This window comes from Cryptomeria japonica, chromosome 11 (assembly GCF_030272615.1).
Source record: "Cryptomeria japonica chromosome 11, Sugi_1.0, whole genome shotgun sequence".
Lineage (NCBI taxonomy): Eukaryota > Viridiplantae > Streptophyta > Pinopsida > Cupressales > Cupressaceae > Cryptomeria > Cryptomeria japonica.
In genome coordinates, this window is record NC_081415.1 from 578,103,369 (window position 1) to 578,128,116 (window position 24,748).

Genomic DNA, 24,748 nt, shown 5'->3' on the forward strand with positions numbered 1-24,748 from the left:
TTCCGTCCTATCAGCCTGTGCAATATAGTTGACAAGATCTTTTCTAAAGTTATGGTTAACATAATCAAACCTCTATTGGATAGATGTATTAGCCCCTCGTAGAGGGGTTTTGTTCCGGGCAGGCAGATCCTTGATGCCGTCATAACTACTCAGGAAGTCATTCATTCCATGGAGAAGAGTCGCAACCCAGGTATGGCTTTTAAACTTGACATCTCTAAGGTTTATGATAAAGTTAACTGAAATTTCTTGTATGCTGTTCTATCCAAGTTGGGATTCCGGGAAAGATTCCTCAATGTTATCAAGGTGGCTATGGAAAGTGTTCACTACTCAGTGATTGTCAATGGCACTCCTTGGGGATTTTTCAAGGCTGGGAAGGGCCTAAGACAGGGTGACCCTCTATCACCTTACTTATTTATTATGGTGGTAAAAGTTCTGAGCTATAAATTCTCCCACTTGATCAGGAATAGAAGAATCTCGGGTGTGAAAGCGACTTCTACCCTTCCCCCGGTGGTTATGCAACAATTTGTTGATGACACTTTCCTGTTTGGCCAATTGTCTTTTATTGAAGCTAAAGAATGGAAACACTTGTTGGAGGATTACACCAAGGCCTCAGGACAACTTATTAACTATAACAAGAGTAAAATTTATTTTCTCAATACAGATAGGAATCTCCAAAATAAACTAATCCAAATTCTTGGATGTTGTGCTACTAATCTCCTCGATTCCTACCTGGGTCTTCCCCTCACGATTAAGGAGGTCACCCCCCAGTTTTGGGAGTCTATTCTGGAAAGAATGCAGAAGACACTTGTTGGTTGGATAGACAAAACTCTAAGTAGTGCCGACAAACTTCAGCTTCTGTTAGCTTCTGATCAAGGTGTCCCTATCTATTTCCTATCCTTATTTAAGATCTCCATTGCTATGGCTGAGAAACTTGAGAAAATCCAAAGAAGTTTTCTGTGGACGGGTATGGAGGAAAAATATAGACTCAGTCTTGTCAACTGGGAGGTGGTGTGCAAACCCAAGTACATGGGAGGTCTAGGGATCAGAAAAATTTCGGACCTGAATAAGGCCTTGTTGACTAAAATTGGATGGAATCTTGTGATGGGTAGTGCTGACCGGTGTAAGATTTTGTGGGCTAAGTACTTCAACCACTCCCCCTTTTCTTCCCTTTTATCCTCTCATGACCTCCCTTCAGGCTCTAAAATTTGGAACAACATTGTCAAAAGCCGGAAACTACTTAAGGGAGGCCTAAAATGGCAGTTGGGCAATGGTGAGAAGATTAGATTCTGGGAGGATAACTGGATTGTGGATAAACCCATGGCCTTTACTCGCTTCAGCTACCTCATGGGGAGTCTCAAGGAATCACTTGGTCCTCTCGTGATGAATTGTATATCCCCCCTTCATCGTTGGTTGAGGCTTGCTAATGGCCTGGAGGATAACACTCATTTGGGTCATTTGGCGTGAGACCTTCAGTCTATTCTTGAGGAGGTCAGGATTCCCCTATCCTCCCATGCTGACAAGTTCGTCTAGGCAATGAATCCCTCTGGGTCCTTTAGTGTCAAGTTGGCCTACAATCTTCTCATCACTCCTACCAATGATTGCTATAGCTGGAGGAAAGTTTGGAATTCATAGAGCTTATCCCAAAAATAAATTTTTTCCGGTGGACGGCTCTCCATGGGAAGATCCTAACCATTGATAACCTTAAGAGGAGAGGCTTTCTGATGGCCAATTGGTGTGTGTTGTGTAATCGCGTCGAGGAAAGTATCAATCATCTCTTTATTCATTGTCCCTTTGCCTCCATGGTCTGGTACAAATTCTTACATAAATTTAACATCGCCTGGACCTTCCTGGAAGACTTGCAGTAGTTTATCATCAACTGGAAGTGCCTGTCTTCTCACCCCCCGATCAGACAGTTTTGGAAACTCATCCCTCCTCATATCTCCTGGAACATCTAGAAGGAAAGGAATAATCGGATCTTTCGTGATACCAACAACTCTGTGGACACTGTGGTCGGCATAACGAAGAAGCTTCTTAGGGGGAATGCTCTAGTCTGCAAATGGAAAAAGCCGCAATATGCCCCGTTGGAGATGGATTGCAGTTGGGTTAGGATATGGAATTTGCCTAACAAATTCCTCCAATATGACATTTCTAAAAGGTTGGAGAGATTCAACACTAGATGGTCAGCCCCTCCCCCCTCATTTGATGTTGCTACTCGCAGCGGGAGGTGGAATTATAAGGGACAACTTGGGCAATTTGGTTTTGGCCTATACTAGAAATTTTGGTTCAGCCTCGAGTAACATGGCTGAAGCCTTAGTGCTCTTTTGGGGTCTTAAATTGACTCTCACTATTGACGCTAAAAGATTGGTCATTGAGGGGGATTCTAAGCTGATCATTGAGGCAACTAAAGGTATTTCTGGGATTAGTTGGATGATTCACAACATTCTTAATGACATATGGTCTATGATTGTTTGGCTAGAGGAATTTCACATTCAACATATTTATAGAGAGGGCAATTCGGTGGCAGACTCCTTGGCTGCGACGAGCCTTGAGATGAAGGGTATGAGGTGCTGGAAACACTTGGCATTGCTTTCTGACTGACAAAAATCCCTCATAGGGAGAGATCAAAATTACCTTACCAACCAATGAATTGCTATGGTTTATTTTACGGGTGGATATACTGGTCTATCTGGGGGATCATGATGAAGGCGGGAAATTCAAATTTGAATTGGGCGGGTTTTGCCAAGGTGGCCAACGGTGGTCCCATACTCTTCACTGCTTTGACCTGGCAATGACGTGTTTGGTCACCTATGCTTGTGATACTGACTATTTGGAACTGCATCTTTTAATCATTAATATGATAGACCATAGCAAGTGCAATAATTATTGCTTTAATTGGAGTTCGAGATTTTTCCAAAATGAAGCTTTTTGCAATTTGGCAGAGGAGATAAGAGGTGTCCTTTTGCATGCTTATCGGAGCTGGCGGGTACTTGCCTTGGGAAGTACCATAATTGATAATTATTGCCGTTCTTATCACACTTCGTCTAATATTCTATTGGCCATTCTTGCTCTTCACACTAGTTTCTCTCTCTGCAAGTCCATATTCAGTTTGATGCTACTTACCAGCATCACTTTGGAGGAAATTGATATGGGGGGGATTTAGTCCGAGTTGAGCCAAACATTATTGATGAGTGCATCCGCAACGACCCTTGTGTGTGGATGTATGTCAAGGAAGGGGACATTGTTCCGTTCATGGAAGCCATGACTGGGTTTGATGAAAGTCTTTCCATGTAGTTTATTAATAGCTGGAACAACAAGAGAGTCATCATGGGTGACATCTCATTTGAAATTAATGAGGATGTCATTGCCCAGGCTATGGGTTTGTCTACCGAGGGAAGGAAATGGAAGAAGACTAGTAGGGTCACTGACGAAACCAACATGAACAGATTCTTCAAAAAGGGAGAGGAGACTGTTAAGCTGCGGGGGGGATTCAATAGAGAAGGTCCTCCTTATCTGTGGGACCAGGTGTGTAAAATTGTCATGAAGTATTTTACCCTTGAAGGTAGATATGGGGTTTTCTATTACTACCACTTCTCGTTGCTTAATTATTTCCATAACCATGATATTATTTCCTTTCCCTTCTTTTTACTGCATGCTTTGAAGTCCACTATTAAGGATGTTCGACAAAGTATGAGTCAGGATAGCAATATCACTATCCTTCACCAGGGTTTAATGTTTCATCTATAATTTCCACCGGGCCCTTTGTCCACCCAAACCTATCCCTGTCCAGCCTGCCCCCTCCTACCCGGGCCCCTCTGCTGACCTTGCTGGTGCTAAAAAGGGAAATAAGAAGACCTCAAAAAAGACCAATACCCCCTGTCAATCCCCTGGCCACACCCCCCTCATTTCCCCTCCTAAAATTGGAGAAAGAAAGAAATGTAACCCTTCTGCTGCCAAAGTTGCCTCCAAAAAACCCATAAATGATCCCAAGGTCCTTTTAGTTGAGTCTAACATGGAAGATGGTGTGACCCCTCGTAGGTCCAATAGATTCGCTTGTAAACCCTGTATGAAATAACTTGTTGTGAGAAAAAAATATGTCGAAGATGATGTGGAAGACCCAGAGAAGGAGGACAATGATAAGGTCGAGGATGACATGGAGGCCACAAAGGTTTCAGAGTCTTCTAAGCTGGACACCAATGCTTCTGACTCTAGGTCCTTGTAGGAAAAAAGTAAGAACACCTCCCCTTTATCTGCTACTCCCCCCCCACGATAAAGGTAAACAGATCTGTGAGGAGTATGAGAGGAAGTCTGAGGGCGTGCAAACTACTGTTGATGGAGGTGAAAAGGAGGAGGCTGTTCAATGTGCGGGCTGTAAAGTTATTTTCGAGGAACTGAACAATGTGAAAAAGGAGTTTGACTCTCTGGATATGCATGTCAACAGAATTGCGAAATTTGCCCTGAAGGTCATGCATTCCTCAACCACTACTCTGTGTCTTCTGCATCAGGACAAAGAGAACCAGAGAGGCTTGGGAGGTGACACCACGAAGGATCTGTTTGAGTTGCTTGCTGATGATTGGATTGGTCTGCTGCTTTCCCAACACATGGTGGCTAGAAAAAATGAATAATGGGTATTTTTTTACATTTTTGTTTATGGTTTCGATGTTGGATCTGCTGGATCCTAATTATGTTTAATTTCATCATCAGCCCTGCGTGGCTTGTTAAGACTCTTTTTTATTTTTTCCAAATACTGCAGTATGAACAATATGCTTACTACTAGGGATAGTTGGTTTAATGTTAGTTTCTTTGTGGATATCTGCTTTTTTAGATGTTGTATGGACAAGATTGCCATCAATCTTGTGATCTTCTATAGTAGTAGGTGGATTGTGTTTTTGATAGTTAAGATAGGGATTGGCCGAGGCTCTGCCGTTTGGCTGCTGTGTGTGTGCTGTTAATGCTCTCTTTGAGGCTAGCTATGTAATCCGAGTCAGCTCCCTTGTTTTGGCTGTTTTTTAATCAAAAACAAAAATCAAATGTAAACAATTGCAATAGTACTAAGCTGAAATTAATATTATACAACTTCAAAAATACAAAATAATAGATATGCACTTAATGTGTATTATAAATAATATATAGCATGATAGTGACCAAATACTCTTTAACAATTATTAAAACATTTAAATAATATAATTAAAAAAATCAATATTATATAACTTACAAAATACAAAATACAACAGTAAGAAATTAGGATGAAGAATAATATCTCCATACTTTATTATTACATACATTTAGCCAACCCGGCTGAGATTGTCACTTTTCCAGAATGATTATTTATGTACGACAGTGATTGATTTGGGGGAAAAATACGAGTTGAAATTGCATGCAAGTTAATTATGTGCGGTATCTAGAAAATTCTCTGGTTTCTTTGGGCCCACAAAGTCTTTTTTTTGACAGTGAGGCAAAAAGCGACGTGCATCCAATAGCTGTGGTGGCTTGGATAAGAAGGAATAAGAATTTAGATACGTGGAATTCACACGAGGGCCGGCCGACATAAAATACAGTTTTTGGTATTGTAATCTTAAATCTGATCCAGTGGATTCCTGGAAGCTTCTATTCATCCCAATCCGCTTTCTGATGTCATCATTGACGTCAGCGACAACTTTGCAAAAGGCATTTTGAAGAACATCATGATCGACGAATCACCTATACTGTTTCTTAAAACGACGGCTGATTGCCTGATTTTTCATTGAACAGGATACCCAATTCATTCTTTGCCGAACCATTTGATTTTGAAGATACTTATATATAGGACAGAGTGAACCCAATTTGCAGAAATTGATATGGGTATGATGTCTTTGAATGGTGATCTTATCAGCCAGATCTTAGGTCATGTGGATGGAACAACACTTGCAAATGCAGGATGTGTGTCTTCAGAGTTCTGGTCCATTGCAAGAGAGGAGAGGATATGGGAACAGGTGTGCTGTTCTCTCTGGCCTTCCATAGAGGATACAGGGATTAAGGAATTGATCTCTGATTCATTGGGTGGCTTCAGAAACTTTTATGCAAACTGTTTTCCCCTGATTGCTTATGAAAGCACCCAGAGGGATTCAATGTCCATGGAGCTGCAAAATTTGAATGATGGTGTTCCTTCTGATTTTGTGTCAATTGTGGATGTGGCATACAAGAATAAGGCCATCTTTAACAAAGTTGTGTGGGGCATCCTCTGTGCTCATGATTTTGAGGGCTGGTTTTCTAACTGCCCTTTCAGAATGGAGCTCATTGAGTTTTCTGATGTTGAAGATGATAATCATGCTGTTGAAGATGGGTTGCCAACAATTATAGAGTGTCTTGGTAAGGTGAAGAAAGATGATAAGATCTGGGGGGAATTGATGGAAAATATTAGGTTAAGCTGGATTGTTGTAAACAGAAGAACAAGGAAAGTTGCTAATTTTTCAAGCTGGAGTCCCTTGGCTGGGCAGAGGCATTGGGTATCTGATAAGGATTTTGTCATGCGCTTTGGCTCCATATTACCTGCACACAACATATTGCCTTGCAACTTTGTGCATTGTATTCTTGTTATGAAGTGTAGAGTTTCAGATGGCGATCAAGCCAGTTTGAAGATCAGTCAACTTAGCATGCAGTTGGAAGATGCCATGGGAGGTCAAGTTAATGGGAGGAACAGTTTGCTTATCCTAGAAAGAGCTCTTGGTTGCAGAAAAAGTAAGAACCATGCTCAGATTTTGGTATCTTACCAACAGTATTTCAGTGAGCAGAGAAAGTTGAAGGAAGCAAAGATGAGGAGTGAAGAGCGTTTAGACACCCTCTGCATTCTAAGCGGCATTGTTGCATTTAATTCGATTTGTTATTTCGTTTTCAGAGAGAGTGGTGCCATCATGGGACTTTGATCTCTCTAAGATCGACCTATTGTTCATAAAATTCATTATGAGAATGTGTATAATTGAACAGAATTTATTGGAATAAATTGTAAGAATATTTCTTGTATCAATGTTTCAGATCGTATTCTATGATACAGGAGAACATGAAAGTAATAACAATAAAATCTATAGATTGTAAAAATCTAATAACATAATTTCTCGAACCTTAAATATAATATCGAATTATATGTTTTTTCTTCCAATTTCATCTAAATTTTTTGCAAACGTCCTGTAAAATTAATACGTGAAACACCTGAGAAGGGGAATCCAGCACATAGAATTTATCCTATGATGATGTAAATGACCTATGATTTATAATTGTTGGTCTACATATTCTTACTTTGGTATGATACACAATTGTCTGTTTAAAAGTTTTAGGTGTCAAATTATGAGTGACATAATATCCTAAAAGAGGAGCTCCCAGAAAATTTTGGGGCCAAAGAGTCTGTTTCTGAGTTTGCAGAGGATGGAAACAGGGTATGGCGGTAATCTGAGTTTTCTTTCCTACAACGTTTGGATGATTTTTACTTTTAGATTCGTAGATTCTAAGGAAAATTTGAGTAGAAGGGTAAGGTTTAGAAATAAATATTGAGTAATAGATTGTATATTGATGTTTAGAGTTTCTAATTAGGCAAGAATTCATAAGTTTAAGGTTGGTTTGTTTGATTTTTCAAATGTATTTGACATTGTTCTTAGATAATTTCCAATTCAACGGTTTTGAGACATTCTAGAACAGTGGATTGTTATTGTCATGATACTTAATGAGAATGGTATTGGTAGAAGTTTTTATTCTATTTTATTAGGTTGTTTTGTGTTGTCTTTTATTTAGGATTATTTTTCTCTTTATTTTTCTTAGGCTTGTTTAGGAGTGAGTCATACAAGAAATTGAGTAAGTCACTATTTCTTATTATATGTATTTGTTATTTACTCTTTCTTATATTTCTTAGAAAGACAAAACAAAACATTTAAAATACAATCATACAATACATTCAAAATTATTTTAGTTTGATTGAATCTATATATTGTATTTGTGACACCACATAGTGTGTCATGGTAGGATAGGTTCTGATTGAAGACCCTTGGGCATTTTTCTATAAAAGAAGAGATTTGACACTTTATTTATAAACCCAATTAAAGACTTCGCTGTATGTTGAGAGAACTTGATGTTTAAGACACGATAGAGGTTGTGCACTTGAAGGTAGAAGTGGATCATATCAAGATTTGTTTGGTGATTCGCTAGCACCACCAAACCATCAATGAAAAATCTTGATTTTAATTGTACGTCATGATTAATCAAATTATGGGATCAACTTGACACTTTTTGATTTAGGATGTGAACACATTGAAATATTGCCACCTTTCATTTTGTCATAATCCATTACTACATGCTATTTCTTCATTAGTCATTCATCACCTAGTTGTTGCAAGGTGTGCGCCCTTGGTCTCCTTGTGCTGTGTAACACAACGCCCGGGTTTGTGACATGGGTTAACCGTCTCCTGTGGATTCTATAAGTCTAGATAGTGGTTGTATTGAGCATTAACAGGTTGATCTTTTGGTGCAACAACAACCGTACTCCTAACAAGTGGTATCAGAGCTTGGGTCACAGGTTCAAACCCCTTCGCTTGCACTGGGGGGAAGATTGTTGCAAAGTGTGCACCCTTGGTCTCCTTGTGCTGTGCATTGCAATGCTTGGGTTTGCGACATGGCTTAACCGCCTCATGTGGATTCTATAAGTCTAGTGGTTGTATCGGGCATTAACAGGTCGATCTTTTGGTGCAAGGACAACCGTACTTCTAACACTAGTACACCTAGCACCTCTTATTACCATTCTTTCATCATAGTCCATCTAAAGTTAAACATCTAGTGCACTTTTTCTTATCTTTGACTGGAGTTGCAAATGATGTAGATGGAGAAGAGGAAAAACCACATGTCCTTGGTCTATGTAATTGAGTTTGATTTGTTTTTGAAGATACCTTAACTCATCAATTTCCTTTTTATAACATTGGTGTTCTTCATGTCCTAGTTGCTTACAATAACTACATGTGGGCCACTCTTTAGAAATTTTCCCTTTGGATTAGGAAGATGAATTAGTTGGAATCTATAACTTTGTGCCTTTAGCTTGATCCTTATATTTGTTTCTTTGCCTTTGTTGTATTGTAATAAGGGTGTGTGCCTTTGAAGATTTCAAAATACTCATTTTCAATTAGTTTGTCTTGCTCCTTTGTGAGAGAAACAACAAAATCTATAAGTGAAGGCATAATAAAGTGTGCAACAAAAGTGTTTTTTGTTGGATGAAAAACAAAAACAAACATTGAATAGTGAGGATTTAACTTGTATAAGACACTTAAGACCAATTATTCATCTTACTTTTCAATTTCACATTGTTTGAGTTGAAACTTGATCAAATTCAATTTGGTGAAGTAATCATATATGGTGCTAATTTTTTGTGGATTGAGACTTACTAGTTCATTTCTCAATTAAGTCCTCTCATTACATCTTGTTTGCCAAATAGATATTCTAATGTTGTCTATACATCATTTGGCTTTGTGGTGGATTCAATTCAAAAGAGTGGTTGGTACCATAAACTTCATTATTATGATCAAACTATTTGTGCCTAGTTGTGGCTACTATAGATTCATGTTCCAAACCCATTATGACATGACATAATCCTAGTTTCTTGATATGCATCTCTATTTTACATTTCCATTCGTAGAAATTGTATGGAGTAAGGATTAGTTCCATTGTTGTTGAATTGAAAAATTATACAAGACAACCCCTTAATTTATTTAGAAATCAACATAAGCCTCCCCAAAAAATATTGCAAGAAAAATTACAAGTTGCATTAATATTGAATGCATAAATCTTTCATTTCTAAGTCATGAATATTTTTACAATTTTTTGATAAAATGACTATCCAAATCTTAAATTTGATTACAAATTTGAAATTCTTGTGATTTTTGATTAAATTTCAATAATATATTTGTAAATTTGTTATCTTGAAAGTGAAAGTTATGCCTTGTTAGAAATTATGAGAAAAAGTTTTGACTTCAAAAACCAAAAAAAGTTAAAATGATATAATTTTACAAAATAAATGATGTCACTATGCCCACAACAAATCAAATTTCCATCTACTACAAGAACTTCTAAAAACACTCACCATCAACGGCCCCTAGTGAGGCTGAATGGACGAGCCTCATATTGAGTGGCAAAATCTAGTCTGTGAAAGCCCTCTAGACTGATGTGATCGTAGACTTTGTGTCCTTGCTAGACTGCCGTACTCACAAGTCTGAACCTCTATTAAAAAAAAACGCAAGACAAAAAGAAAAAAAAACCCACCTTTGGACACTTTAGAGAGAACCTGGTAATTACGACTTGGTGGTTTGACCTGATTGCTAGTGGCCAATAGTTTGAAAGATAATTACAAAGCTACCAAAAACTGCGGCCATGAGAATCCAGAAAACCGCGACCTGGGAAACCGCTAGCGATCACAACCAGAATAGCGACCTCGTCGCGGTTGGATATTAGTGGCGCCGTTGGAATTTGATATATTTATTTTTAATTTTTGGATTCACAATGCTTGGTTGATAGGGCTTAGTATTAGATTCATTAAAATTTGAGCATAAATTTGCAATTCATGACTCTATTATCATGTCAGATAGAGCAAGCAAGTAAAATCAGAATACAAATTTAGTGATATCTTTTATAAATAAATAAACAATGAGCACACATGTTTGTCTATTAAATAAAAAATGAGTGTGTAAATGTACAATGAAAGGAAGAGGAGGTAAGAAAGTAGAACTGAATGTTTGGCTGCTCACTCGCAATGTGCAGCACATGTTAGTTCACATTAGACAAGTATGAGAATGTGTGAAATCTATATGAGGTGAGGTCAATTAAATTTTATTAATAGGACAAAATTGAAAAGAAAAGCACAACTAAAATTTGTTTTGATGTATGTCATAGAGAAAGTTATTTTACATACCTAAAACAAGTTATGCAAGAGTTTTATGTGTGTTCCATTATTGTAGTATTTTCTGAGTCATGGTAATTTGAAAGCATATTGTTGATAATCTAATTTGATATACTTAAGAAATTTACAAAACTAATATATGTGATCATTTTCTTACTTAAAAGGTCTTATTTTCCCTTGTTACAACTAGAATGATGATCTCTATAGTATGGAATGGTCATTCGATTTGGAAAACATGGTTATATATTTGATCTGTGATTCATAACCCAAATAGTGTGGTGAACCATGTAGTTTAATTTTGTTAAATTAAAATAACGAGTAAAAGTATTCTTAGTTTAACTTATAAGCTATCTTTTGCAGCTAATAGTTAGATGTCTAGAAAAAGGTGTAAATTTAGTAGGAATTCTAGTTCACATCCTTGGGTTATGACAATTTGCCATTGGAAATGTGGTGTTGGTTCTAATGGCATACTTTAGTGTCTAAGTTTGTTCATTGATTATTTTTGATGTTTGGCATTAAGTATTGTTGTCAAGATAGTTTAGGAAGCTTCTAGTAAGTTTTCTCTTAATGATGTTGATTAGAATGCTCTCATGATGTGGTCACATGAATGCTCCTTAATGATCTTAGATGAATAATAAAGAATTAGAAAATTTTGTCAAACATGTCACTCTAACATGTAATTAGAAATTATTTACACTTTAGTTGGCTCATAATGGTTAGTTAGGGAGGAAAATATGAGGCTAATTTAAAATAAATAAATTTAAATGTTCATGGCTCAAATTTGTACACAATACAATGAATTGGATCAGTTACGGATTTAAACTAGAATGACAAACAATTAGATGTAGATTTAAATTTGAATCTTATCAACTTTTGTACAAAATAAATTAATTTACATACTAATTAACATATAATAAAAACCTAATCAAAATATATCTAAAACAGTTCAAAAAAAAATGTAAGATTTTACCACTCTAATTTTAAAATTCTACTATTATACTTATAATATTTTACAATGTATAACTAAAAATTCATCAAAATTTTATTTGCAAGTTTTCCTCCTAAATTTAAGCTCATAAATAAAAAAGCACCTAACAATTCCAAGCAGTCTCTCCGAGAGAACCTCCTTACCAACCTTTTTGATGTGCATTTTTTCTTCGTGTCCACACAATAAGTACTCTAAAAAATAAATTAAATCCTGTAAAATTAAATATTTATTTAGTAGTCGTTGGATCCTGAAATAACACCTAAAGTTAAGTAGCATGCCATTAATCATGTGCAAAGATGAGATATATACAATAAAAAAACATCAATTGAAACTGAAGGTACTGAACCTATTATATGCTATATTGGCAGTTACAACGTCCCACTAAATTGATGAGTGAACAAACATTGGAAATAATCAAATCCATATTTAATTGTACAAGGAAAAATTTTCATTCGAGAACTTATCATATTTATTACTTTTATATTATATAATCCTCCGACGGAAGAGAGTCAGAAGACAGAACACCAAAATGAAGCGAATGTAATAATGCCAGTTAGAATAAAGAAAGCATCCAGACGTCCTTCCTTCCTAATCTGTTCTTCCTTCACTGCTCTCTGTTCTCTCAAGTATTTTCCACAACATTCCAACATCTTATTGTGGTTCATACTCCTCCTGCAATGCAGAGCTCTTTCTAAAATAAGCAGACTATTTCTCCCATTAACATGAGCTCCCATGATATCTTCCACCTACATACTCAGCTCAGTCATCTTCAAGCTGGTATGATCAGTTTGTGAAACTCTACACTTCATCACAAACTTACACTGTACAACTTTGCAAGACACTATGTTTTCAGCAGGCAATATAGAGCCAAAGCATATGACACAGTCCTTGTCAGAGGACCAATGCTTTTGTCCAGCCAGGGGACTCCAGCTTGAAAGATTAGCAGCTTGCCCTGTTTTCCTGTTTATCACAATCCAACTTAACCTAATATTTTCCATCAAGTGCCCCCAAAATTCACCTCCCTTCTCAATCTCCCCAAGCAGAATTGTGGGCAGCTGATCTGGGCTAGTGTGATCCTCATCAAAATTAATGAGATCAATCCTAAATGGGCAGTTGCAGAACCACCCCTCAAAATCTTTTGAAGCAGGGATGCCCCACAAAACTTGAGAATATATGAACTTATTCTTGTATTGCAAATCCACAAGACACACAAAATCAGATGGTTTGTTAGCATCACCCAGATTCTTCAAGCACCTTGAATTTGTCCCAGATTGATCATAATCAATGAAGGGAAAGCAGCTTGCATAGAAATTTCGAAACCCCCCCAATGAAGAAGGGATGAGTTGCTTAACATCTGTCTCCACTGTGGAGGGCCAGAGAGTCGAACATGCGTCTTCCCATATACTCTCCTGCCTTGCACTACACCAAAATTGGGAAGACACACACCCTGCGTTTGCAAGTGTTATGCCATCCACACGCCTTAAGACTTCTGTTATGAGATCACTGTTCAAAACCATCTCACGGTGATGAAGCTTCACTGTATGCTATAGATGCTTAGTATAATCTATGAAATGGGCAAAAATTTAATTCACTCTAGAATTGTAGAAGACACCTGATTCATAAAAGCTACAGAATGAAGGGGTGCAATAAATGGAAGTAGGATCCACAGCTGACAAACTCTCTGTAATAAGAAAAGATTGGGTATAACTCGAGTGAATTATGGTCTCCAACATTTATATTTATAAGGCGGGTGGATAAGTAAATGCGGGCACCAAAAGTCGTGATTGAGTTGCGCAGGACATTCCGTCTAAAAGCACGCAAAGCCGAGATGAGATCAGATCAAAGTCTTAATAAGTTAGTGGCGTTCACGACGAATGGATTCTCCTTGGCACCGATTATGCGATTGTTTATTTTGGGCAGGATGAGAGTGACGGAAAAGGATATATCACGAAACCATCCAGAGCAAGGATATGTTTTTTATTATTATTATTATAATATATAGCAAACAATTTGTTCTTGTGATTGTGTCGCTTTCTTTTTGGGTTAATGTAGGGGAAAAGATTGAGTAGTTGAGTGCGTCCCAATTCTTGTGATAGAAGTTGTTGATTTAATTCCCCATTTAATGTCCAACTTTTGTGCAACATTGCACCAATAGTTGAATGAAATATACCATTTGTTGTGAAAAGTAACCAATCACGTGATGCCACATCAGCTGCACAAATATTGGGGCCCTTTTGCACACCTATTGGTCTCACTTTTTTTTGGGTTATTTTGGACACCTTGGACACACACACACACATATCCCCTTTATATTTTGCAAGTCATATGTACTCTACCTCTCCTTTTTACCCGCATCTCTACCTCTTTCTATCCCCATATCTCCTTCCTATCCCTATCTGTCACCATCACTCCCTCTTTTTATATCTCTCTCTAGCACATATACACAAACTCCCTATCCGTGTCTCTTTATATTCCCCCCTTTCTAGATCTCTCTTCCTCTCTCTAAACCTTTCTTTTTGTTACTTTTATCTGTCACATTTTCTCTCTCATTCATCTCCTTTATCTCTATCTTCGTATCTCTCTCTCTCCTCATGGGTGATCTCACAATAGTGGGTTACACTTATTGGCCAAACTTGACAAATTGACATCAACATTTTGAAATAAATCTTATTTTTTTGACACCAATAGCAACTAAAATTTTAGGAATTTGAAGATGATGTGAGCTAAATGTATTTTTAAAATTTTGGAATTGGGTAATAGCAAGAAGTTGAGTCCACTTAGAGTGGAAGTTTTACACTTAGTTGATTTTCACAAATTGTGTGGCGTGCAACGAGATCCGGACCAAAACGAATCGAGATCCTGTTTCACTATTTGAACCTGGAAAACAAAATGGGATATCATTAGAGATGTGATCTTAAGGCTAAAATTTAGGATTGAGATCCCATTTCAAACTAATCAGAATCCCATTTTATATGAATTAGGATCTTGTTTTGAAAAATTATTAATTTTTTTTGAAAAAACGGGATTCGATTCATTTTCATTGTGAGAACAACTCAAGATCCTGATTCAGAGAGCTCAGTCGACCGCTTAGCAACCCCTCCAAGTAGGCTTTTTCCTTTTTAAAATTTTTTTAGTTTTTGTGTATTTGTTTTAATTTTAAATGAAAAATATTATTATGTTTAATTTTTTATTAAAAAAATTGATTTTAGGTTTCAATATTAAATTAATTTATAATTTCACATTTATTCATGTTTCAAAATTAATGTAGTTTATATTTTTTTGTAAAATAACTTGTTTTGCATAATCATAGAATAGGAAAACAAAAATGAAAGTTAAACCCAAACCATAAGCACAAAATAGGAAAATCTTGATTTTAATTGTACATCGTGATTAATCAAATTATGGGATCGACTTGACACTTTATGATTTAAGATACGAAGACATTGAAATATTGCCATCTTTCATTTTGTCATACTTTATTATTACATGTTATTACATCATTAGTCATTCATCACCTAGTACACCTAGTGTATATGGTGAAAATGGATAACAACAATGTTGAAAGAGTAAATGAATTCAACCACAAAACCCTAGCCTAACAACAACAAAGATCCACCATAACATATGACGATTACCTAAGACAATGCAAATCAAATGAAATCACAAAGATTATACCATCACATGTCCAATAGGGTTTGGATCTCCATTCTTCATATCTCCATTGATCTTGCTTGATATATTTGCTCTCATATTTTATATGTGCACAAGAGCTCAACAAAGAATGGAAATGTGGTTGCAAGTAGGCTTGATTGCATATGCAAGTTCGAAAGCGTAGTCGGGGGTTTGATAATGAAGGAAGCATCTCCTTATATAGAAGACACTATAAGAAATGGAAGGATAAGATTGAGAGGTGTAAAAGAGGTCGACTATGATTAGAGGGTAGGTAAAAAAAAATAAAAATAATGAAAGGGGTAGGTAGTGTATGAATTAAGAGATGAATGACATGTGTCATAGGTAGAAAAGGTTAATGAATTAATTAAATAAATAAAGATTCATTTAATTAATAGAAGAAGTGGGATCGAATTAAATAAATAAAAGTATTTATTTAATTTAGGAAAAAGGATAATTTAAATAAATAAAAGTATTTATTTAAATGAGAAATAAGGCTAGAAGAGGATAAATGAATTAATTAAATAAATAAAGATTTATTTAATTAATAGAAGAATTAGGGTAAAGTAATTAAATAAATAATATTTATTTAATTAGACTGGATAATTTTAGGTGTCAACATTTTGCCCCTCTTTGAGACAATGCAGCTTGTCGTGTTGTTTCAAAGAAGATAAGATGAACTGATACAAAGTTGCCCCAAGATGGGAATGATATGCCCCTCGAGAGATTGGATGAAAATGTCTGAAAAGATCACAAAAAATCTCTCGATAAGAAAGAAAGGCTAAAATGGATTGACCGGATAGGATAGAGTGATAGAGTCATAGGATAAAGAAGACTGACTCGAGAAACGAGGGCTAGGGCTAGGGCTAGGGCTAGGGTAGTCTATAAAATAGACCACGAGGGGAAAACATCCTCATTGTCATCCACACATCCAAGAGATCAGAGTGCAGAGAGAGAATAGAGCAGTAACAGTCAGCAGCGATGGCATTGGTGCATAGATTCGATCATGTTCGCCGATTTCAGAGGCCAGCAGATGCAGGAGAGCCGGTAAGTACAACAAAACATCCTTGTACTTTGTCGCAATAAATGTTGTCATTAATGCATGTTAGGTAGCGCATTTAATACATTTTAGAATATGTCAAACAAGGTCAAAAAATGCTGAGGCGTGTCTGTGTTTGTGCCAGGTGCGTCTGTGTTTGTGCCAGGCACGTCTGTGCAGGAAAATGCGTCTATATCAAATGCGAGCGCGTCTGTGTTGTGCAGGCACCTTTGTACAATATGTAAGTGTGTTTATGTCATGAAGGCGCGTTTATGTCTTCTAGGTCAAATCGACAATTCTGTGATGAACAAACGTTGTCGATTGGATAAACTGCTGAGAGGATACACTCAAGCAGGTCCTCTAGGAAAGACTAGGATAGATCGAGGCACTTTGTGATGAATAGTGAGTATCAAGACATAGTACTTTGTGATGAACAAGGAGTACTAAAAAGAGCAGCACTTTGTGATGAACAGGGAGTGTAAAACACGTAGTACTTTGTGATGAACAGGGAGTACTACTAGGATAGAAGCAACACTTTGTGATGAACAGTGAGTGTTACTAGGATAGAGTATCATAAATACTGAGATAAAAAATAACATTTTGTGATGAACAGGGAATGCCACTATGATTGACATGATTGATTTGCTTGACTTGCAGGAGGACCTACCTATGCTGGAGTCAGAAGAGATATTCCCGTCGACTCAGAGTTTGTGAGCAGAGCTGACAATTGAGGAGAGAGCAACGGTTCAAGCTATGGACCTGCGACATATTTTGTATATGCCTAAGTTTCGGGCAAACATGGGGCTGTTGATTGCTTTAGCTGAGAGATGGCACTCAGAGACTTGTACGTTTTCATTTGCCAATGCGTGAGATGACAATCACCTTGGAGGATGTTTATAGGATTCTGAAGATATCGATCGATGGGGAGTTAGTTCCTAGGGAGGGAGTTCATCATAGCCTTAGAGGGCTCCCTATGTATTAGTTTTGTACCATTTTGTATAATGATGTAGACACCTTCAGGTGATTTTAGCCATATGATTTTGATTGTATCATGACACTTATGATTTTGAGATATATATGAGATGATTCATCTTTGCGGCAGCTATATGCATGTGTACCTATGTGATGAGATGTTTCATGATGTATGTTTCTATGTGATGGTTATGATATGGATGCAAATATGTACATAATGAAATGCAATATTTTTGTTCTTTTATGTTTTATATGTTATGCCAATGTGAATGTGAATGTATGAAATGCAGATGAATATGATGAGAATGTAGAATGTGCTAACATGTGTTGTGTGCAGGATGTGATGTAATTGTGATATCTATATGTATGTATGAAATGATTAATATGTGGTAATGCAAGTGCAAACTACATGAAATGCAAATGTTTTTGGTGTGTCATTATACTCAGTCATGTGATAATAGGCTATACAGACTCAAGAAGGACGATGGAAGTCAATCAAGAAAGGGGGATGGAAGATAGAAGATATGAAAGTGAAAGAGCTTCTTGTGCATTATCATCATTGAGCTTTATTATGGAAAAATAAGTTATGACAATCGAAGCATATGTTCGACCCAGAAGGTCAGTGTACCTGTTTGCATGGAGATTAGACAGTTGCAAACAAGGAATGCCCTAGTTCATACTAGACTCATAGTGTCCTCATATCCTTGGACAAGTCATAGCATTACTAAGAGACAATCCACAGACAACAAATAAAAATAGGTGACGATACCCCATCCTCGCCTTTCTAGTCAAAGACATCTCAGAGATAAAATCTCTAGTCAGAGACATCCCAGAAAAGCTAAAAGACATGTCACCAAAAGATAAAATCAAAAGAAAACCAAGACTTGACACCAACATCCACTGTAGTCCTCAAGTTTAGTGTCTCTTGTCACTTATATAAGTCTATTTGATTGTGGTCACAATGTTTACTGTCACAAAAAGGATAGATAGCACTGAACCATAATGTTGTCAGAGTCTATTGAAATATTTGATTTGTTGAAGCCCATTGTTGCTGCTGTGTCTCATCTGAAACTGACTAACTCCATGCAACTGATACTTTATTGCGGAGAAGACAAAACCTTATTGCGGATTGGTGATGTAAATGTTTCTTTATTGTGGATTGTGCGCGGATAGACTGAAGGAAACTAGAAGAAACTGTACTCCTCAGAACGTGTGATGATCTCGGTTCCACGCCCATCACTAGACGTAGGATCTGCCTTAGCCACAGATAGGAGTTGATTTATTATGGATGTAAAGGGTGAAAAGGGGGTTATTATGAATGGCTAACCAATCTTAGGTAGATCAATAACAAGCCATGATGGGAATGGGTAAGGTTATTATGGATGGATAGGTTGTGAGTGTGTGCAAAGTGAAAGGATGAAATGGAATCCTGAAGGAGGGAGGAGCAATGTCTCTACACATAGCCCTAGTGACCCATTTTTCACCATGGTACTTGCTCAGGGCGCCACTAAAGTGGTTTTCATTGTTGGATGAAATGTTTTTTGTTATTCAATTTTTTTTTTGTATTTTTTTGATTTTTTTTTTGTATTTTCGAATTTGGATACTTTGAAGAGCTATGTGTGAAACCTGAAAAGGTGCATGTTGTTGATAGGATCCTCCAAAGGTTCGCCCTCTGGGGTTGAAAGTTGATATGCACTAGATCCATAGGCTATTGTAATGATGTAAGGACCAAGCCAATTTGGTTTGAACTTGCCCTTCTTCTCTTTGTCTTGCTGATTTATAGGATTTTCTCTGAGAACTAAGTCACCCACCTCAAATGTGTGAGGCTTGACCTTATGATTGTATCCACATTGTTCCTTGACCGAATGATGTGTAGCTCGAGTGACTGTCTTCCTTGATAAAGCAACTAAGATAGAATTACTAGCGTGTGGACTACATAGGCCTATATGCGTGTCACCTAAAAAAGTTTGGGCATCCCTGATAACAAAGTCCCTAGAGGAAGTTCCATTAAAGGTCCATGATGTATCGCCAGAAGGAAAAGGATGTGTGAAACAAGTAGATGAGTTATGAAGGCTTATGCTTGCGAAAAGAAGTAAAAGTAGGATAGCATGATGGAGACTTAAGATCAACAAGTATGCTTTTTGACTTGAAATTTTAGAACTTTTGCCTCCAGTTATTTTGATATTAGGGGAGATCATCTCTTTCTCTTTTTCTTTCATAGAATTTTTATCCTTGACCTTGATTTTTTCAGAGTCTAATAGCTTTTGATTTTGATTTGGACTAAAGGACTTTTCTTTAATTTTGACTTTTAGATTTTTCTTTTCAAAACTTGATTCTTGATCCCCAATAAGTAAGGGCTTTTGTGATTCTTGTTGATCCAAGTCTGGAAGTGGAGTGGAAATGGTAATACTATGTGAGTTCTCAAGAGGGATGGCAATACGTTCAATAGATTCTTTGTTGGAACCACTCTTAGGACTATTGATATCAAGAGGTGCTTGCACCACTAGAGGAGATTTGCATTCAGACTTAGTAGCCACAACACTAGGTGGTTCACACCCAATTTCTTGATATTGTAAATTGTTTATAGATTGTTTCTGTTGAGTGAATACCTTAGGAGATAGTGGGTGTTGATCAATATGAAAGATATACTCACCACATCCCATGTCTTTAACCTTGAACATTTCTTTGATCTCTGCTTGTTTTGATGTAGAAGCTTTCAAGGATTCTGGATCAACATATGCTGATGAAGGAATACCCTCTCGATTAACTGGGATTGTTATTTCTGATCTAGGTTGCAGATTGTTGCAATATATGAATGGATTCGGATCACCTTTGATGGTCACTTCAACTCCATTGTGAGGAAACTTAATGCATTGGTGGCATGTAGATGGGACTGCTCTCATCTCATGAATCCAAGGATGTCCTAGCAATATGTTGTATGTGAGATCAAGGTCTAGGACTTGACAAATCACATCTTTTGTAATTGGCCCAACTCTGAGAGGTAAAATGACTGTGCCCTTGGATGAACACTCTTCATCATCATATGCTTTGATGGTAATTTTGTTTGCAGCATTCACAACTTTGTCTGAATATCCCAATTGTTTATTAGTGCTCAATGTACAAATGTTCAGACCTGCTCCTCCATCTATCAGGATTTGTTTTATTCGATGCTTGTGTAGGAAGGCTTCAATGTGTAAAGGTGCATTATGTGGTTGGCTCACAGAGGCGTCGTTAGCTTTTGTGAATGTAAGGGAGTGTGGAACAGAAAGGTATCCCACAATGGCTTGAAACTGGTCCACGTTTAGATCAGTGGGGATAGTAGTGTCTCTCAAGATTTTGTCAAGAATAGCTTTATGTGCGGGGGATATGCGTAAGAGCTCAAGGATTGAGATAAGCGCGGGTGTCTTCCCTAACTGTTCTACAAGGTCATACTCAGGCTTGGTTGATGAGGAAGCAGCTTTTTAGCTGGAGCACCTTGCAAAGTGAATTTACCTCGACGAGTTGTGACATTACATTCAGAGGTAGGTTTAGAAGAAGATCCAATGCCTTTTAGGACAATCTTGGGTCTTTGGGTAGAAGTCTCAGGCATTTTATCCTTGATGATAATGGTAGAGACATAATTGTCCATTGAAATGTGATTGATAGTTGAATCATAGTTATAGGATGCTCTGGTATAGTTGGTTTGGTCATCTGTGGCTTTAGCTTTTCCCTTGTCATTCTTTGCAAATGGTTCTTTAAACATTTCATGTTCTTGATTGGATGAGTGTCCTTCAATCTCAATGTCACCTCTATCAATAAGATCTTGTATGATGTTCTTCAATCGGTGACAATTTCCTATTTTATGTCCTTTGCTCTTATGAAATTTACAATACTCATCATCATTCCACCAATTTGGTTTGACCTTTGGCTCATATGGAGGTAAATCTGGAATTGTTATTATCTTGTTTGCCACTAGCTTCTTGAAAACTGACTCAAGTGGTTCTCCCAATGGAGTGTACTTCTTTTGTGACTTTGAAGTTGTTTGAGTATTCACTTGATTGTTTGTAGAGCTTGATCCAGAAAAAATGATTTTGGGTCATACTATATTGGCATCCGCAACACCATCATTGACCGTGTTCTTGTTTTTATTCCAAAATCTTAGCTTATCTTTTCCTTTAAAGTCATCTTTGTTTTCCTTTAATATCTTGATGACTCCTTGTTCAATTAGGACCTTCTTTATTGCTAAGCCTTTTTCAATGACGTCTTTGACGGTGGAAAAATAAGCTTTTCTTAGGTCATAACCAATGTCTTTGTTAACATTCTGAGTGAACATTTCTACCATTTGTTTCTGTGGAATTTCACAAGATCATCTGCTGGCTAGATTTCTCCATCTTTGTAAAAATAATGAAAAAGATTCTCCATCCTTTTGCTTGGTGTTGCACAAAGTAGTGACTGATATGTCTATCTCTATGCTTTATGAGAAATGCTGGATAAATGCCTCAGCTAAGTCACCCCATGACTTAATTCCAGGTGGAAGTTGGGAGAACCATTCCATAGCTTGATCACCTAAGCTTTGTGGGAATAATCTCATCAAATATGTCTCTTCTGCTGCTACCTCAATGCAAGCTGTGAAAAACCGGCTTATATGTGCCTTAGGGTCCCCTTTTCCTCTGTACTTATCGAACTTAGGTGTCACAAAGTGTGTAGGAAAAGGAGGCATTGGAATGCTTTTGTCAAATGGATAGGGACATATGTCTCTCATTGTGTAAGTTGGCTTTGGTGTATTTATGTCCTCCATTTTCTTTTGTAAGTCCTTAATTTGTTGTTCCAAATTGTTCTTAGGTGGAGACTGACTTCTTGAACCATACCCCATGCCTGAGCCACCTAGTGGAGGAGGAGCATGTTGCATATATGGATGATATTGATCATACACATGTTCATATGGATGAGGTCTATAATGATGCTGCGTATATGGACCACTTGGTATAGAGTCATGATGAGGAACAAAATATCTGCTTTGTCCACGTATACCATACTCCATAGGAATGTCATGAGTTTGTTCTAGTGTGTTGCCCCCAAATTTGACGTGGGGTTTCCTTGTGTCCAAATTTTGAACATGCTTTTGGATATCCAATTGCTTTGGTGGTTGGTCCTTAGCATTGGTATGTGATTGAGTATACTTTTCTACATAAGACTTCCATAATGGTCTACGAAGGTGAGTATCATATGCTTGACCATGTGTGTATGGGACCTCTGGTTTTTGAAACAAAGATGATGGTGATTCAAGCACAAGATGTGGTCCTCTATTGCCTCCACCATTAGGCCTCCGTTGATCCATATTGAGGTGAGGTTGTTGCAAAGGTTGATTTTCCATTATTTGAGACATGTCAAAATCATGAGGGATCTTGGCTCCACTATGTGCCATCACTTGTAGAAAATATTGTCTATCTCTCCTCATTATTTCCTCAACCAATCTGTTGAAATGGGGATCCATAATGGTGTCTTCCACTTCCGCTGAATGTATAGAAAAGTTGTCCATATTGTCATTGTGTGTGTCATTGTTGTTTGTGGTCTCCATGTTCTCAACATTTGGAATGTTTCTATAGGCATCCATGTCAGGTAATGTAGTATGATCAGAATTGAAAAAGATATCATTGTCATATTCATAGGAACTCATGTTTGGAGACTCTTGAGCCTCTTTAGTTTCTCTTCTAGATTTTTGGGAACGGGTTTCAACCATGAACTAGGTATTGACCAATATGTGTGAGACTAGATGAAAATGGAAAAAGTATGGAAGACCAAGAGTTGGATGGAATGTAAATGAATCAGAGGTTTACTTGCAATGTCCAAAGTGTAATACCAAGTATGTATGTAGTAGAGTAGGTGTGGCTTCCAAAGAGATGATAGTTTCTCTTGATGAGGTAAGTTGACCTTGACTCTAAGTAAGACCAAATGAGACCCAAAGGTGATAGACCTTGATGAGGGACTACTTAGCAAAATGTTGTTGTATGTAGTGTGTTGACAAAGTATGATGAGAACAAGAAAGTGACCTTTTGACTCAAGTTTAGACAAATGTGAATGTAATGCAAGATGTAAAGCAATGATGGACTTTGTGAGACCCAAAGATAGGTTGAATGCTAGATGAAAACCTAGAGAGATACCTAGGAAGCTCAATAAGTCTGAAATTGACTATTCCTTGTTTGTTGAATTATGAGAGTTTTCAATTCTGAACACAGACGCACTCAAATGACACAGACGTGCTTACATGACACAGACGTGGTTCTGTCAGACACATACACGTTTCTGAGATGTTGTAAGTGAAATGTTGCTCAAAAGACATAGACGTGTTTCTGCCCTTCACAGACACATTTAGATGACACTGACGTGGTTCTGTTAGACACAGACGCATTTCTGCATACTTTGTGCAATTTTTCCAATTTGCGAAGTCGTTTTGTTATGACCAAATTTGAATTTGTTTGACTATTTTTCGTGACAAGAGGACACAATGTTGATGAGGACTCAATGTTTGCAAGTGTTTAGACTAAAAAATGACTCAAAGAAAAGGGTGTTGTTTGATGGAAAATTGTTTTGCATACACTTGAAGACATAAAAGACACAATGTTTTGATGTTTGATCTTGAATGTTTGATAGTTCAAAATAAGACAAGCACAATTCTTATGGCTGGCCAGGACAATAGTTGTTGATCCCACATTAGGCTACGCTATTAAGAGCGGATACTTAGATGCTTGACCCCACTGGCTCCACCCTCGACACTCACTTCTCGGGGCAGCCAAGCATCAGTCCCCATGAAAACTCCCCGTGGTGAACTTTGTATCTCTACTAAGAACTGTATGTGTGTGGGCCACTCCAGAGGTCCGACCTCCTGCCCCAACAACTAGAAGGATTTTGGCTTCTAAAACAAAAAGGTGCTAGTAAGGGCATCAACTTGTGTGGCCATACATGCGACACTTTCAGCTCTATAAATACAGAAGGTTCCCAGTCGGTAGGGGTTACACCCTACAATTGATCAAATAAATTTGATCAAACGGGTTTATGGGGAGACATAGTGTCGGTATGAACTAATCAGCACACATATCCATAGTTTTCACCATGGATATAGTTGTTTATAGTGGTTCGGAAGAGGATCCAATGCCTTTTCATGTAGGAAAACATCCTCATTTTCATCCACACATCCAAGAGA

At 37.4% G+C, this 24,748-nt stretch overlaps 2 protein-coding genes across 2 annotated transcripts; one reads left to right on the plus strand and one right to left on the minus strand.

The window, feature by feature from the left end:
• The first annotated feature begins 5,757 nt into the window (after nucleotides 1-5,757).
• LOC131045616 (probable F-box protein At2g36090) lies at nucleotides 5,758-6,957 on the plus strand. The gene has a single exon (XM_057979214.2). It carries the CDS (start codon nucleotides 5,835-5,837, stop codon nucleotides 6,897-6,899), a length of 1,065 nt encoding a protein of 354 aa, XP_057835197.2. The 5' UTR covers nucleotides 5,758-5,834; the 3' UTR covers nucleotides 6,900-6,957.
• A 5,283-nt stretch (nucleotides 6,958-12,240) lies between these two features.
• On the minus strand, nucleotides 12,241-13,821 carry LOC131859941 (F-box protein At2g27310-like). The gene has a single exon (XM_059214242.1). The coding sequence runs from the start codon at nucleotides 13,403-13,405 to the stop codon at nucleotides 12,635-12,637; it is 771 nt and encodes a 256-aa protein (XP_059070225.1). The 5' UTR covers nucleotides 13,406-13,821; the 3' UTR covers nucleotides 12,241-12,634.
• Nucleotides 13,822-24,748: the final 10,927 nt, after the last annotated feature.

What these genes read in the sequence shown, in the direction of transcription:
- LOC131045616 (XM_057979214.2), top strand. Translation starts at nt 5,835, where the DNA reads ATGGGTATGATGTCTTTGAATGGTGATCTTATCAGCCAGATCTTAGGT.
- LOC131859941 (XM_059214242.1), bottom strand. Translation starts at nt 13,405, where the DNA reads ATGGTTTTGAACAGTGATCTCATAACAGAAGTCTTAAGGCGTGTGGAT.